This window comes from Ammospiza nelsoni, chromosome 2 (assembly GCF_027579445.1).
Source record: "Ammospiza nelsoni isolate bAmmNel1 chromosome 2, bAmmNel1.pri, whole genome shotgun sequence".
In the NCBI taxonomy this organism is placed as follows: domain Eukaryota; kingdom Metazoa; phylum Chordata; class Aves; order Passeriformes; family Passerellidae; genus Ammospiza; species Ammospiza nelsoni.
Genome location: NC_080634.1, coordinates 79,941,966 through 79,959,320, shown reverse-complemented (window position 1 = coordinate 79,959,320; position 17,355 = coordinate 79,941,966). Strand labels below are relative to the sequence as shown.

Below are 17,355 nucleotides of genomic sequence, written 5' to 3'. Positions count from 1 at the left end.
GATCCTTGAATTCCATGTTCAGAGTGCACACATGTCATTCTAGCTTGGTGTTTTCTGTACTTGAATATGCAGTGGATGATTTCAAAATCCTGCCTCACAAGGAAAAGTACATATAGTGCAACTGCATGTACATTTTTGGTCAAACTTTGAGTATAGTTCAAGTTTGTGACCAAGGTACAAGTGCCGGTCTTCTCAGATTTACTGTTTTCAGTAATTCCTCCTCACTAAGGTGAGCTGAAGCTGACATAAGAGGTTTTCCCCCATTAGATGTGCTGTGTCATGTTACCAAGTCTCAAACTGGTGCTCACAGCCTGGCTGGAGCAAAGCTTTGAGAATATCTTAGTGGGTTTCAGTGGTAATATTGTGTGTATTATCAGAGCTAAGGAAAAGCAAATAAGATTATAACTAAAGCTGCAAAGATAAAGCAAATGCATTGTTACATGAAATATTACCTCTGTTGCTATGCATGAGGATTTCTGAGGGATGTACTATTTTTAATTTTTATCTGAAAAGCCTTATCTGAAATGCTTTCCTTCTCCCAGAATGAAGCTTTAGAGGTACAACATTTTGATTGTGATTCAGTGAGTGCTGTTGTGCAGTAAACTAGAATAGTGGAATATTTCCAATATTAACTGTTGGACACAAAGTTTCAGTGTCTCCCTGGAGATGCCCTTATTGTTTAAGGACAGAGTTTAAGATGCCCTTATTGTCTCTCTGGGTAGTGACCTTTCCTCTGTTATTCTCACTTTTAGAATTCATATCATATGTAAAGTACTTTGGGATCATATAATGTTACTGATTCCTCTCATAAGAAAAATTACTTGGAATCTTTTAACAATTAGCAGATTTATATTTCCAGTATTACTTGAAAAAAAGTTAATGTTTTAAAGGTAATATTCTTTCAGCCTGTCAGTTTGAATTGAGTTTTAGAGAGTTTCTCAAAGTCCAGTGCAGTGTGTAGTCACAGATTGATGGATGTAGTACCTTGAATGTCTTAGCTTCTTGCTCAGGCTTTGAGATTTGGGTCCACATAGGGTCTGTGGAGTTGCACATCTAAGTTCAGTGTAATGTTAACAATCAGATGCTTTTCAAAGGCATAGTATATCTGACCACAAAGCAAAAACTCGAGGCTTTGTCTTTATGGCACCTTTAACAAATTTTACATAATATTTAAAATAAATTTTTTCTTTGCCTGTTTTTCATTAAGCCATTTAGTTTAGAACTATGTGTTTTAAAAAAAGAGTATTTTGTTTTGTCTCCCATTATGAGGTTAGAAAATTGGAAGTTTTGAGGGCTGACAGAAGGAGTAGTTTCTTTTTATAGTCACAGTGTTATTTTTGTTCTCTGTTTGTCCTTTTTTTATACATATTTAAACATTTCTTGCATCTCCTAGTTAGAGCCTGGCTCACTTGATGAAACTCAGATTGCTACAATATTGAGGGAGATACTCAAAGGACTCGATTACTTGCATTCGGAAAAGAAAATCCACAGAGATATTAAAGGTAAATTGTTTTATTTGTGATGAAAGAATATCAGAAGAACTCATGCAAACCTGTATGAGCACCCTTACATTGTCAAATGGTATCTTCATTTCAGGTATTTCTTCTTCTTTATTCCAGCTGCTAATGTATTGCTGTCAGAACAAGGGGAAGTAAAACTGGCAGATTTTGGAGTAGCTGGGCAGCTAACAGATACACAGATAAAGAGAAATACCTTTGTGGGAACACCATTTTGGATGGCACCTGAAGTAATAAAGCAATCAGCATATGATTCAAAGGTGAGGTACTTCAATGCATTACTAAAGTCCCTTCCTTTTTCTAAATCAAATTGCACAGGTTGGTCTTCAGAATGCAGCTAATAACTTTGGCTGTGTCTGTATGAGGCTGTGTTCAGATGACACCTAGCAGCTAAAAGCTGTTGGTGAGGAAAGGTTTCCTAATTTGTATCTAAAGTTTACGTTTTCTAGTTTATTAAGACAATCCAGATGGCAAGAAATGATACAATATTCATGAGTGCATCTCATCACCTTTTTTTCCCACTCTATTGATGAGTATTTTTGGCTGTTTTAAAAGTAGAAGAGTGCAGATATTTAGAAAAAGTAGAAGAGTGCAAATATATTCAAAATGTTAATATTCTTCCTCTTGCATTTAGAAAAAAAGTAGCCAGCAATACAGTTGAAGAATATGTATTTGGTGGATGTGAAAGTGTTGTTTGAAAGGGCTGTTACTCATCTCTGGCAAAATGTGCTGCTCTGACCGTGTTCTTTCAGATTTGCCATTTGGGAGGTGTTGATATTAAATACCAAATTTATCTATATACACGATTTTGATCTAGGAGAGTGGCACATCAGCATACTGAAATCTCAAGACAAGCACAAAATACCAATTGTAATACATAGCTGGGTCACAATAGAAATGTGATTCCATTACTGTTCTCTGTATTCTCACCAGTATGGCACTGTGTGTCCCTACTTGCCAGGAAGGAATATGCCCACTAGAGCCACTTCAAGCCTATTGCTTTTTTCAAAGTTCTTTGTGTTAGTTACTTGTTTTTTATGATTCTGTTGGTTTGAGGTACATCTACAGCTCTTTGCTGCCCCTGCCTTCTCCCTGCCCCACATGGCCTGGCTAGCTCAGCAGGACACTCATGCATCAGGATAGGCTCTTTCCCAGCCCACTGCTGCAGATGTAGGTCTGAAACAAAGGTCACCCTCAAGCCCAATTTGTGTTAAGATCAACTTTCTTTATTACAATAACCAGTATTTCCTTATGTTCTTCCCTGAGCTCATCTTCCTCATCTTCCTTGCCCGTGTCCTCTGATTTCCCTTTATGGATTTGTTGATTGGCTGTATCTCCATGCAATGGGACAGGTTGGGATGTTTCTTTCCATTTGCCAAGGCTGATTCTGGTCTAGGCTGTACTATTGCTTAATTCCCTATTTGATATCTTTCTTTAAAGAGGCTATAACAAGCAAAACACTGTGGAACCTATAGAAACTTAAATAACTCCCAAATCCCAACTTAAAGCTGAGTAAACATTTTTTGAATGGTGGTAGTTGTTTTTTCCCTTTATGTTTTTGTGGGGGATTTTTAGTTAGTTTATTTGTTTTGTTTTTGGTTGGTTGGGGTTGGGCTTTTTGTTTTTTTGGGGTTTGGCTCCTGGGAGTAACCGTCACTTGTATGGACAAAGTATGATTCAGCTCTTACATTTTCCATTCTGGCTGTTTCAGTCTGCAATGTCATATGGACATAAGAGTCTTGGATACTTGATGAGGATTCCCAATAAAAGCTTGAAAGGGCTCTAGGTTTTGCCAGTGCTTCTGCTTCCTGTTTTGATTCCTGTCTTATCTGGAAACATGTTTTCTTGACATGCTTCATTTTCATATATCTAGTTCTCTGTTCTTTCTACTGTAAAACTTGTACTGTAAAAAGTAGATATTTAATTTGAAAGTGTCTTTCTTTTGCACATAGCCTATTTCTTTGACTTACAAGAACTTCAAAGCCAGACTGAATTTTACTCATTAGATTAGAAGAGGAAAGGCTTATGGCAGTATTGCAGCAAATAGTAGTTACCAGTGAGTTAGTGACTGTCTTCTGAACATGGAAGAATTTCTGTTCAAGATTTGAAACTTTAAAAATTGCAACATGTGAATGGACGGTCACCACATCTCGAGGCCATGCTTATCCCTCTCCATTTTCAGAACTATTTGTGCTTCTTCTGGGGTTTCACTGTCACAGTCAAGTCCATCCTAGAAATGCCTAATTGGGTACATGTGCAATTGGTACTTCCTTTCCTATCTGTGAAAGGGGAGGATATGGTTCCAGAGGAATATGGGTGTCAAAGTTTTGACACTGGCACAAGGCCAAATGCCCCCACGAAAATACACTTTCTCTGGTGTCTGCTGTGAGATTTTGAGCAGGAATAAACAAAGCAGGCTCCCACTTGAAAAAAAGAAAAATTTATTAACTAAACTACAAAAACAATTACTAAACTACACACAAAAGAAAAGAAAACACAGGGGAAATGAAAACCTCACAAAAACACTCTCCTCCTCCTCCCCCCTAAATTCCCAATACAATACGTCTTCCAAAATCACCAATTCTGGGTCCAGCACCACCCCTTTAGAATGCTCAGCTTTCAGTTCCTCAAGAGGAGAGGGAGTCCTTCCATGTGTCGAGGTGGCCTTTTTTGTCCTTGTTCCGGTGCTCTCACCACCGAACAGGGATCAGGGCTGCTTCCAGGGTTGTCTTTTTAAGGATGCTTTGTCCAGTTCCAGAAAAGCACAGTATCTCACCTTTGGGACATCTATCCCCCCCATATTTTATATACCCCCTGGGGCCGAGGGGTAGCCACACTGAATCTTCTTTGGCTCTAGGACATTTCTCCCCCTGGACTCAGTCTCTGTAACACACGGAAACATGGCTCTGTCCATGACTACATGAAAGAGTCCAGCATAAAATGCCACTCCATCTTCTCCATTCTTCCAACATCTCTCACTCTCTCTCTCTCTGGTCCAGACCTTCATCACTCGTCTAGAAAGGGTTAATGTTCTGTGAAGTTTTCATTGTCCAAGAAGGGTTAAAAACTCCTCCAGGCGGCTGGACTCCTGGCTGCACCCCCCCCCTCCCCCAATCTCCTCAGCCGGGCTGCCTGCTGCCAGCACATGTTTACTAAATTTCAAGGTAACGGCCACAAACACAGGCTGCACTCTCTCTCTGTCTGTCTCCAAGGGGGGGAACAGGCTGCCCATTGCTTCCCGGCATTTCTTTACTTCTTCCTTCCACCCTTGGGGGGGATGGGGGGCCAGGCCTACCTCTCCCGGGCCACGCCACATGGCTTTTCCCCTGCTCCCGCCCAGCCAGCAACTGGGCCGGGGGAGAGACCCAACTCCTTCCCGCCGGAAACCCAAAGAGAGACTGCCAGGGGGGGAGCCCTGCTTTTACCCTGTGTTCTCAGAGGTGGATCCAATGCCCAGTGGTTGGGCCAGATGGCAATATTCAAATCTGAGCACTCATTGGCCCTATCTACAGCATCCCAGAAATCCTGTTTCCGGGTCAAACCATGACAATGGGGTTAGTTATTTTTGATGATGGGTTTCCAAAACCCATCTGGTACTTCAAAGAGCCTAGTGTGCATGACTATACTAGCCATGGTTTGTTGCACTTTTTTGATCATTTTTGTGGAGGAAGGTCACTAGCAGTAGAGTTATAAGTACATGAGGAAAAAAGGAAGTATTTATATACATATATGTGTATGCAGGTGGAAGTCTGTGCACTCAAACACATGTAAATTTGGTGTTTATACTTCATATACACATGCTCCACCTGTGACTGAAAGTCTGGAAGAGGAAAAGTATCCATTTATGTGGCTTTAACACTTCACTCGTGAGAAACTGAAATTCTGAATAAATTGGAAATAATAATACTCAGTTGTTAACATGAAGACTCATCTTCACAGGTGACATTTTTCTTTTGTAACCAAGAAAAGCTTTCCTGCTAGAGGGAAGTTACTCATAATTAGGCTTGAGGAGAGCTTAGCTGATAATGCTCTTATTAAGATAAATGAAACTCAGGGCTCATGTGCTTATGTAATTCTTTGTGCTCAGGAACTGTTCTGTAACATGGGCTAACAAAATGGCATTTCATAAATTCAATGGTATGCTAATTGACTCTGTTTTTTTTTTTCATTCTTACTTGCAAAATTAAGTAACTAAGCTCTTAACAGTAGGATACTGTCTGAACAAGGAAGGAGGAGCTTGTTTTGGGCCAGGCACTGTGGCTGTGATAGTGGAATGGATGTGTATAAGTCTGTCAAGGATAACCATTCTCCAACCAAGGAGAATCCACAGGGGTGACACAGGTGGGGTTCAGGGGTACTTTGTAAAGACAGCAGTGATGAATGAAATCTCTGCTCTGTCCAGTACCTGGAAATAGTTTTGTTTACAGCATATCAAAATTCCAACTGCTCTGTTTGGGAGTAAAACCAGACAGCTTATGTCAGATCTTTCCTGTTTTCCTGAGAATAAGTCTTTGTTCTGCTTTCACTTAAAAAGAAACAGGAAAAAACCAAACATAAATATTTTAATTGGTATCTTGTACTTGGAACAGACATTTCTGTGAAAATTTTTTTATTTTACCTCTCTGACAGGTTTATGATCCATTCTCTTGACTTTTGGGTCTGTGATTTCAGCAAAACCTAAGAGAATTACAGTGCATTGCTTCACATTACTTCAGGCAGATTTGCAATAAGATTTGTGTCAAGGGAGACAGCATTCCCTAGAAAGAGTAGCACATTTTGATGGTGAAAACTTTTAGAGGCTACTTGGACCAAAAAGCTGAATATTACTGTACAAGACTGCATTTCTCTAGTCTGTGAATAAGAATGATAAATAAAACTAGTGTTAAACTACAGGGAAGTTATATTCTAATGTATTAAACTTCTGATTGTACTAGCTGGGTTGTACTAGCTAATGATGTTGAGGATGTTGAGGAAAAATCTTGTGCAAGTTAAAACACTTTATGTAAATATTTTAGATTTACCCCATATTTACAGAGTGTACTTGAATATGGTAGATAAAATGCTAGTTTAAAATAATTCTGCCATTGCTTTTTGGTGTAGTAGTATTGATTTCAAAAAAATTTAAACTCTGCTTAGTATAACTTTTATACAGAAGAGTGGAGACAACCAAGAAGCTCTGGTTACTTGGGCTATGAGGCTAATTACATAAAACAATGGTAACAAAACCAATTTGCACATGAAGTTATTTACAGTAAAGCTTGAAAATGTACCTTTACAAGTGTGATGTTGTGACTGGGGTAAAATTAATTTTCTTCACAGTATCTTGTTTGTGGCTGTGTTTTGGGTGTGTGCTGCAAGTGTTGACAGCTCAGGGATGTTTTCCTGATTGCTGAGCAGCCCTTGCACAGAGTCAAGGCCTCTCCTGCTTTTCACCCACCACTGGGCAGGCTGGGGGTGCACAGGGAACTGGGAAGGGACTCAGCCAGGACAGTTGATCCCAGCTGACCAGAGGGATATTCCACACCATATGGCCTCATGCTCAGCAATAAAACCAGGGGGAAGTCCCTGCTGCTCAGGGACTGGCTGAGCATCTTTCTGTTGGTGGAGAACAGCTCTTTCTACTTACATCACTTGCCTTTCTTGGGTGTTAGTTCTCTCTCTTTATTTTCTTTTCCATTATAGTCATTATTATTGTTATTTTATTTCAATTATTAAACTGTTCATAACCCACAAGTTTTCTCCCGCTGCCCTTCAAATTCTCTTCCTCCCCCATTCCACCAGGGGATGGTGTGAGCAAGCAGATGTGTGTTGCTGGTTAAACCAGAGCAGTAAGCCAACACTTTCTTTTCTTTCTCCAACCTCATCTTAAAAGCATTCTTTCTTACAGGCAGATATCTGGTCATTAGGAATAACAGCCATAGAACTTGCAAAAGGAGAGCCACCTCATTCAGAGTTACATCCAATGAAAGTTTTGTTCCTCATTCCTAAGAACAATCCACCAACGCTGGAAGGAAACTTCAGTAAATCCCTCAAAGAATTTGTCGAGGCCTGCTTAAACAAGGACCCAAGCTTTGTGAGTTTCATGTTTGTCAGTGTGTAGTAGAGAACTTGACTGCTTTACATGGATTGCATGAGTAAGTGTCATTCAGCTTCTCTAATATGGTGTGACATAAGTGACAGGTATATTTTTAGATACTGTATATATTTAAAATCTCATTTGTATCAAGACTAAACTCTGGATTTCTTTGTTTTTGTAGTGAGTCACTCAACTCTTAAACACAGTAAAAAAACCCCAACTCTCTCTTTTTTTCTTTTAAGAGACCTACTGCAAAAGAGCTTCTAAAACACAAGTTCATTTTACGAAACTCCAAGAAAACATCTTACTTGGCTGACCTCATTGACAGGCATAAGAGATGGAAGTCTGAGCAAAGCCATGACGACTCCAGTTCTGATGACTCAGATACGTAAGTTTGAGGAGTCTATAAAATATCCTCCTTTAGGAGCCAAGGAGTTATTTTTAGCACATGTATTGCTGTATTCAGTTATTTGCAGCTTTTCAGCTTAGTGGCCTTGCTAAATGAATGCAATCTCAATTTTAGTAGTGGCAGGGATTTTGTGAAGTAACAGTCACTGAGGAAAATCTCTCCTGGCCCATATTCTATGCTACCTTCTTTTTATGTAGGGTCCAGGGTTCTTCCTAGACAGGAGCCCAGGTCTCAAGCTGCACAGCCAAGTAACACTGTGCAAATGAGATTCAGGTGAAGAGGTTGCCACAACTTCTTCACAAATGGATTAAATACCTCATAGTAAAGGAAACACAACTATTCTCTGCAATTCCAGGCTGCATGCTAATGGCAAGCATCAGGTCATTTCTTGGGTGACATTACAGCTATTTCTTTACAGTATTAATGGCTTCATGCCTTCCAGTGACCACAGTTCCAGTCTCTTAGCTAATTTTCTAGGCAAGAATTTAGATTTCTATTTTCCATCCCCTTTCTGTAATGAGTTGAGATACTCTGCTAAAGCCAGTTTTCAGATTGCAATAAAACACTTCATGTAACTTGTTAATATGACTTAGGAAAATGTTTTCAATCTGTAATGCTTCACTTCCTTAAATCTGGTGAAATAGCTTGGTTTAAATTTTTAATTTACCCCCAAAAAAAAGTTACCTTAATTTTCATACTTGTCTTTATATGTAGTGACCTCCACAATAGAATCCTGATCTTGGTCTTTACTGAGTTTTTGTATTTAGTGTGTACATTTAATGAACATCAGCAGTAAGGTGTAGGTAATAAAAATTGATTTTTTTTTTCCTTTCCCTTGAAGTGAAGCAGATGGTCAGGCTTCAGGTGGGAGTGACACAGAAGAGTGGATCTTTACAATAAGAGAAAAAGACCCCAAGAATCTAGAGAATGGAGCAGCCCAGCCTTTGGAGTTGCAAAGAAATAAGGTGCTCAAAATATTGACTTCATAATACAAGGAGATAATTCTGCTTTAATAATTTAGTGGGGTGATTTTATTTTATGCCTTTAAAAGCATTTATATTGTGAAACTTCCAGTACTTTTGCTAAAAATGTGTTTTCTACAGTTGCCTTTCACAAAACTTTCTGAGTAAGTCTTGAAGTTTGAGCATTCTTTTAATGTGTCCTTTTTTGTAGTTGACAAAATACGTACCAAAATATTTCTCTAGATTGAAATAAAACCACTGGAGGAAGACGAGGCAGTATTGTATTTTTAAAATCTCATTCTGTATAGTAATATACTAAAACCAGTACAGTGCAAATCTAGGTCAGAGTTTTAGAGAAGGCATTTTGGTCTTTTAAGGAAAAAGAGTACAATGTAACAAAGAACAAAATGTGCCTGTGTCCAGAAAAAAAAAAATCCAAACCCAAACAACCCAGAATATAGGATGTTTAGGAATTGCTCCATTGTATTTTCTGCAAACTGTGTGGCCACAGCAGGTTGTTGCTTTGCTGGCTCTGAAAATTCTGGAGAAATAGAAGAAAAATATTGTATCATCCAGGATGAACCTATTAAATATCAGCATATTTATGACTTAGTTAATGCTCAGTAGAATTGTGGGAGTTTGGTAGTTTTGGTTTGTGGTTTGGTTGTTTTTTTCCCCTTCTAATTTTGAGCTTGCATGTATTTGAGGTGCTGCAGTCTCAAATTTTAATTCAGCCTTTATTTTCCACAGTGCTTTGGAATAGTATGTTGTAGAACCTTTTCCATATATGGAAACAGAGCTTTCATGAAGTGTAGCATGTTGGAACTACATTTTGTCTTTAATTAGCATACAATGAGGATGCTTTTTTCAAAAATAAAATTGGTCAGATTTTTTTTTTTCTTTAAAGGAAAAGGATATCCCAAAGAGGCCTCTATCCCAATGTCTGTCTACAATTATATCCCCTTTATTTGCAGAGGTAAGTTATAGCTTTAAAACTTAACAATTCCAAGGTTTATCTGAAAAAGAAATGGAAAGTATTATATGATAGAATGATACCTGAGATTGCTACTACCCATTTTGAACTTGCTGTGTTAAGTTTTAGCTTGGTATGTCTGCTTCTGAGATCTGTATTTTGCTTCTAACAGTACTTGATATGCATGGTAGTAACATCAGCCATGCTGGCCTGAAGCAATGAACATGACAAGAAAAAGGTGTGTAAATGTTTGGGTTGCAGCATTCTATTTTTGACACTGCTTTAATGTATTTATCTTATTACAAATTTCAAGCTCAAGATCTGTTCCAAGACACCGTTGTGGACCAGATCATCAAGAATTTCAGTTTTGAATTTCAGTGTTGAAAACTGGTTTTTGTTCCCATTCTGAGTTTTATATTTTTTATACTCTCCCCCCAAATACTTAAAAACAACTTTGAAAAAGAATATATGAAGTATAAGGGAAGAATTTATGAAGATACCATTATTTAAAAAGTTGATAAAATGACTGCAGATGTATGTGTATAAACTATAGGTGTGCAAGTATGGATACTAAAGTATAGGAAGCACATCTTGAAACCAACAGCTATGGGTAAATACTGCTTTTTTCCCTTGGGATGCTTTGTTGTCATTTTTGGCTGTGAGCATGCTGAAAGGATGTGTGAAGATGGAAGATGTGTGAGTATGAATGACATCCTGATGAGTACTGTAAAGACAAACTTCTGTTTGAAAAAGTCTTCAGTATGTGAGGATGTATGATGAAAGTCAAATGCTGACATTGTGAACACTGATGGTCACTTCTTAACAAGCTTCTGCATTATATTGTGTATAGAAATATTTATTAGTATCTCATTAATATATTTCTTCCTGCTTTCCTTTCAGTTGAAAGAGAAGAGTGAGGTGTGTGGTGGCAACACAGATTCCATAGAAGAGCTGAGGAAGGCAGTTTATTTAGCTGAAGAGGCTTGTCCAGGCATTGCAGATACCATGGTGTCACACCTTGTGCAGAGGATTCAGAGGTAATTAAACTGTTGCAGTATGGCTTACAGAAAACTGCAAATCTGATTCTATAAATATTTGGCTTATGTTGAATTGAAGAATTAATTTTTGTTTCTAATGGAGAAGAAAACCGCTTGTGCCTGCAGTTTGTGCTGTTGTGTTTGCTTACTGGAAAAACACCTGATCCTGTCAGCAGTTCTGATTTCTTGCTTTGGGTGATAGCACATATGCATGTTCATCCTGTTGGTGTGCATATTGTGTGTCAAATGAGACTGGACAGGCTTTTCCCTTTGCAGTTCATGTAAGGGATATACACTTCCTTGGTTTCTGGGTGTATGTTGCAGAGAACACTCTGTGTCACTCTTAGGTTCTTTTACCCATGTGGAGAAATTGACTGTTCAATTGGTCTGTGTTTCCCTCACTCACATGGTCAGTGGTTCCTTGTTCATTCAAGACAGTCTGTAATGGCCTTTGGGTGACACCTCCAAAACCAGTATTTGATCTTACTTCAAAAGGCCAAATTTAATGAGATTTTCTAACTACCTTCCTTAGGAATTTGTTAGGAACAAATAATCAATTTTCTGTTCCTTTAAATGCTGCACAAGAAAAGGTAAGAGGTATAAATTTCAGAATTGCTGCTGGAAGAGGCTATAAATGTAACACTGAATCTAGGAGCCCACAGCTGTTGTGAAATTCACAGCAGCCAGATTGGATTGCTTGGTGCTAGAAAAAACTCATGTCAATGATTAATCATGGACCACTACATGGAAAAAGATCACCATGAGCAGGTGTCTTCCTTACACTGTCTCTAACCACAGCTTGGTAAAGTTTAGGAATTCACAGCTTTGAGGTTGAAGCACAGGATTTCCAGGCTGACACTTTCTCCTCAGTAAAAACCAATGCCAAGAAACTTGCAAGCAATCATGTTTGTTGCTTTATGGGCTGTTAAGAATGAAGCCCAGTCAGCATCTTTAGTGCTGAAAGGTTACTTCCAATGCCAGATGTCCTGTCCTGTCTCATTTGGTCCTGGCAGACTTGAAAGAGTTGCTGGAGCTTCCATCTCAGTTGTTTCCATTAGGGGTTCCAAAATTGAATCCAGTCTTTCATCAGCTAATATTTCAGTGTCGTATTTTTATCAGTCTGGTACAGGATCTTCCTGGAACCGGAAACCTCAAAGACTTGATGCTGCAATTGAGGCTGAAAATGGCCATGTGGAGACAGTGCCAAGACATAGGCATTTTTGGGGATGCTGGAAGTCATCTTACTTGTTCTGTCACAACAACAATATTCATAATTTTTGTCCCGTGAGAAAGATTTCAGAATCCTTTATATACCTGTTTAGCATTGCTTTCCTTCTGTTCTGCTTCCTTGGACTGTTACTGTTTTTCTTGGTCATAATGTGTTAGAGCAGTGAAGGCAAGCACTCCATTCTCTTTCTAGGAGAGAAAGAATTATTCATAGAGAATGTTTGTCAGTGGATCACATCTGGGTGAACTTTCTCTATTTTTCAAGGATTGTATTCCAACTAGTATGGGATAATGACTCCAGAAAGGGAGTGAAAGAATGAATAGCAAGAAGTCCCACTAAAAATGAGCTTGAATCATTCCATAGCTTAGTAGGTTTCCCTTGCGGATAAGCCTGTTTTTTGGGGCTAGTCAAATTCTGAAAAAATGATTCCTTGTTTGAGTGCTGCAAGTATGCTCTATTACATCATTAGGTCATTCAGTATAATACCCTCTCAATTTGGTAGCTAATTACTGAAGATAGGTTTTCAGCAACAAGTTTCTGATTACATTTTCCCTCCCCCTTAAGATTGGTTAGAACTGGATTTTGTAAGCTTGTCTGAATGAAATAACTGGGACCCTCAGAATAGCTGCCCAGTAATGTGTGTGAATCCAGTTACCTTCCCCCTCCAGTTTTGATTTTGGATGTTTGGTGAAGTTTACTGGAAACTTAAATTGTTAACTGTTATTAAAAGGTGTACTTAAATTTCTTTGGATGATTTAAGAATCTGCTTAGATCAAGAGATAGAGTTGTCCTGGCCCAGTAATATTTTGAAAAGATTTGATGTAAGCTTGCAGAGTAGGGAAGTTGGAGTCACTGAATGTTCTTCCATCATTAAGTGCTGCTCAGTAACACATTTGAGCACAGGTTGTTGCTGTTTGTTAGGAAAGCAGTGATACTCTAACAGGGTGGTTCAGTTCCAAGGTTCTTCCTTTAAGGTGTGGTGGTGGTGGTGGTGAGTGCCATTGTGCAAGGAAAAAGGCCAGAACTTCAACAGCATAAAATGGAATCACTTCATTGCTGCTTCTTGTGAAATACCCTTTTAAAAGTTGCAACAGTAACTATTTCTTTTCCTCTTCAGATATTCCCTAGCTGGAGGAAGTTCTTCGTCCTACTGACATGCTCTTCCTTCCTGGCTTTCCCAAGACAGCAGAGATGCTATGGTGTCTGCACTGAAGGCGTGCACCCTAATGCTGTTCTGCCTCTCAGTCTCTGGAAAGTCCTTGGGAGGAAGGACATTCTAAGAGTGAAAATGAAGTCTCTTGGATGGAGGCAATCTTTTTCAGCTCCTTAAAGCTATAATTTTTTAAAATGATAATTCACATATTCCAGGGAGGTGTCCTTTTGTAAAATCTGAAATGTATATTTAGGTTTGTGATAGAGAAATTGAAGATAATGAGAAACCTCAGGTATCTTGCTTTAAGAATTCCACTGAGAGATGGAGCATGGTTGTTGGAATTGTGTACAGATATGTATATAATGTCTTTTTTAAAAGAAAGCCTTTCAGTGTGCATAAGGAATCACTGTGTACAAAATGGTAAAGTGCTTTTGTAGATAATGTTAGTGAGGTAAACATTTGACAGGCCATAACTGAGTATTGCCTTGCCTTTATTACATGTAAAGTTTGAATTATGTGATAAGTGAATCTCAGATTTTTGTATGTGAAGTATTTGCCATTGAAAGAGTTAATCCTGTATTTTAGAACCTTCTATTTGTACCTCAGCACAGACACAATTTTATTCTGTTTCTCTAACATTTCTTTCTTTTTACTTATATTCTGAGCATCACTTTCTGTTTATGGTACTACTTCTAGTTGTTTTAAATTTCATACACCTGGTCTCTCAAAGCTTTAAATTTAAATTATTGTTTTTCCTAGAGAATGAGTTCTTTCATATCTTCAGTTTCAAACTGTGCCAATGCAAATTCTGAAGTAGTTCAGTTTTAGTAACAGATATTTGTGAAGCTTGTGAAATTCAGACACAGGTTTTTTTTTTTTCACCTGAACATGTTTAAGTGAAACATGTTTATTCCCTTCATTTATACTGAAATATCTCCTTAAGGTGTAGATTCTGAGACAGTGGCAAGTATTTCTTTATCATGCCTATTTTTATCATTAAAACTAATGTCTTTTGGCATAAAAGAAAAATCATCCATAGATTCACTATTTGGTCTTGCTGCCTAGATCTGTGCATCTCTTTACCAGAATGGATAGATGTTGGACAGAGAGACTGAGAAACAGCCCAAGTGCTGTGTGCTGGGTCCTGCTGCTTGCTTCTCCAGAGAAGAGTTACTTCTTGAAATTCGGAATTTTAAGATTTCCACTATTCCTGTGAGGGCTTCTAGATAGCAGACTTCAGGTGTGATAGATGTTGGAAACAGTAATACTAGTCCATTAGTTGTATGCACAGTTGATTAGGTAGCTGCTATTTTTTTTTTCCCCCACAGTATTACTCTGAGGTTCACCTTGGTTGGTTTCACCAAGGCTATATTCAGGTTGTTCTTATTCCAGTAGCTAAGAGAGCATTTTTGCCTTCTTTTAATGAGGAAATTGATGACTTTATGCTTTGCATGACCGTGAAGTAACTTAATATATTTACTTTTTTAAAAAAATATGGATGGAAGCTTTGGAACAGAAAGGCTTAACATTTAAAATACAGGCATATCTGCCTAGTTTGGTACAAGAAACCCAGGTACTCTAACCATTGTGGAAGGTGGTGAGGTCTCCTTCCAGGACTTCTATCACCATGGTAGCCCTTAGTCTATGCATATTAATAGCCTTAATTTATTAATTTAAGAATTTAACAGTAAGAGGACACTGTCTTGCTAACAGAGCTGGTAAACTTCTGCCCAGATTGGAACAACAGTTGGAAGAAATGTGGGTGTGTGTTCATCTTGAGGCCAAGCTTTCAGGCATTACTCATTTGCCAACCTAATGAGGTAATGGGTTTCCTTTATGGTTAAGGAAATTTAAAATAAATTGAACAATGCTAAAGCCTGAGCAATGTTTTACAACTCCACTTAGATTAATAGTTTTAATTATGTTGTTTAGTGTGCTCTTAAGTGTTATGGATAGGCTCACTTTTGAGGAAACAAATTTAGCACTGCTTTTGTGAAATGGGCATCAGAATGCAGTGCAATGGAAATTTACCTGTTGATGTCTCAATATGAGAACATTCAGCCTTCAATAGATCCCTGTGCTGTGACTGCACAAGGAAATCAACGGGTGTGTTTGCACTGGAAATGTAAATTAATCAGTGTAAGCTGTTCCCTAGTCATCTGTTAATGTAAGGACTGGAAATTAAAGTGAGCTTAATTGGAGATGCACAGAACTCTGAGACTTAGTGGGGAAGTTTAAACTTATGCTGCTGGCTTGAATATCAAGAATTTATCAATCAGCAAGTTGAATTAAATTCTTAGCTACACTCTTTGAACACTCATTTGAAAAGTTATATATATGTGTTTTGAGTTGAATTTTAATTGTGTTCCAGGACTGTATGTTGAGGAAGTACTTCTCTGAGTAGAAGAATTTGCTTGATGTGTCAGAGCTTAAGATGAATAAGACTTGTGGTAAGGGCAGGTGGCCAAAAGGCTTGGGCATTTAGAAGACAAGACCTCATTTATGGTAGAGATGTGTATTTTTATATGTAATATACAGATTATTTAAATATAGACTATCTTAAACTGAGATTCACTGAAAAAAAGCGTGCTGTATCTTGAATGTAGAAGTACAATCATTTGCTATTAAAAAGTATTGATGCTTTAAAAATCAGGTCTATATTGGTAACAGAAGAAGAGCTTCATTTGAAAGAAGCACCACCTCAGTTTCTCAGAGGAAAATAACTGTATTGATATTTTTGAGAGGTTTTTTTCATGCTTAAAACATGTCTGTGTTACGATGTTGCACTGATGATTTTTCTGTGCAGGTAGTACTTCTCTCAGTCTTGACTATACTAAATGACAAGCTATCCCTATTTATGCAAACCTTTAAATTAGTAGAACTGCTTATTGGTCAGGGATTTCATGATTAGGCAGTAAATAAACTCACTGTTTAAAAACAATAAAATCAGTTATTTGAACTGAAGGCTTGCATTTTTATAACTCTCAGATCTATTTTTTTACCTTAATTTTCTCTGCAGTTGCACTTTGTAGTTGCTGGCCAGTTTACTGAAGGATGATGTGCTAGGGCACAGAACACTTCTGGTGTAGTAACAAAGCAGTGACTTCACTCTGCAGTGCCACTGTTCCTTTGCAGCTCCGTCACTGTGTGTGAGTTTGTGGCAACAGAAGATGAACTGATCTTTGTGGAATGCCCTAACTGGGGTGTTCTGCCCCTGCTGAGCAAGAGGGGCAGGTGGAGAGGGAAGGTGAGGCTGAGTGTATTGGCACCTCACTGCAAAGCAGCTGGCTCAGTGTGAGTTCCCATCCTCCTGCAGCCTGGCACCCCATCATCTGCCTCTTAATGCGCTTTTAATGTAGTTGGGCAATGTCTTTTTTAGGTCTCACTACTTTCTGTGACATTCTGTGTTACTTTTAAACTCTGTGGTACCAGTTTGTAGGAGTTTTACACTAACCTGACTTTAAAGGAAATGTGTTTTGCCTTTAAAAATGTCACCATTGGAAGATTATCCAGAGTGCTGATAAGAACAGGTGTCATGCAAAGATCAGGACAATTCCGAATCGGTTTTGTAGGCTGCTGGGGAGGAGCTGAAGGTATAGCACAAATGTGTTTCCTGTTTTTAGCTGTGTTGTGCAGATGTGCTGGGAACTGCACTGAGCACATGCCATGGACAAATCGTATGCAAGGGTTTCTTGCCACCTCTAATGCATGATTACAGAGGACCATGAACGTGTGTGTCTTGTTTTCTGTAATGTTGCTGCCTGTTTATAACTGTGTATTTCAATTTTAGTTTTGTCACTCTACACCAACACAGTAAACCTCCTTGTAAACTATGTGACCTAGAAATAAAGAAGGAATAGTTTCATGAAATGTTGCCACATGAGTGGTCAGTGAGATGAGATTCAGGGCCCCTTCCCTCGAGGGGACGCTCTCTGGGCTTCCAGAGCAGTTATTGCCCATGTGTCAGCAATGATATGCAGAAAGGTCATTAAACAGTGTT

At 38.5% G+C, this 17,355-nt stretch overlaps 1 protein-coding gene across 2 annotated transcripts in view; it reads left to right on the top strand.

Annotated features, from left to right (window-relative positions):
* The window catches only part of STK24 (serine/threonine kinase 24), a 54,541-nt gene extending 37,394 nt beyond the window's left edge, over positions 1-17,147 (top strand). For both annotated transcript variants that reach the window (XM_059466350.1, XM_059466349.1), the window contains 8 exons: positions 1,394-1,502; positions 1,620-1,777; positions 7,405-7,590; positions 7,836-7,981; positions 8,844-8,967; positions 9,872-9,940; positions 10,838-10,974; positions 13,320-17,147. In XM_059466350.1, the coding sequence (XP_059322333.1) occupies positions 1,394-1,502; positions 1,620-1,777; positions 7,405-7,590; positions 7,836-7,981; positions 8,844-8,967; positions 9,872-9,940; positions 10,838-10,974; positions 13,320-13,356 (966 nt within the window). In that variant the 3' untranslated portion in view covers positions 13,357-17,147. The remainder of the gene's footprint in view (positions 1-1,393; positions 1,503-1,619; positions 1,778-7,404; positions 7,591-7,835; positions 7,982-8,843; positions 8,968-9,871; positions 9,941-10,837; positions 10,975-13,319) is intronic.
* Positions 17,148-17,355: the final 208 nt, after the last annotated feature.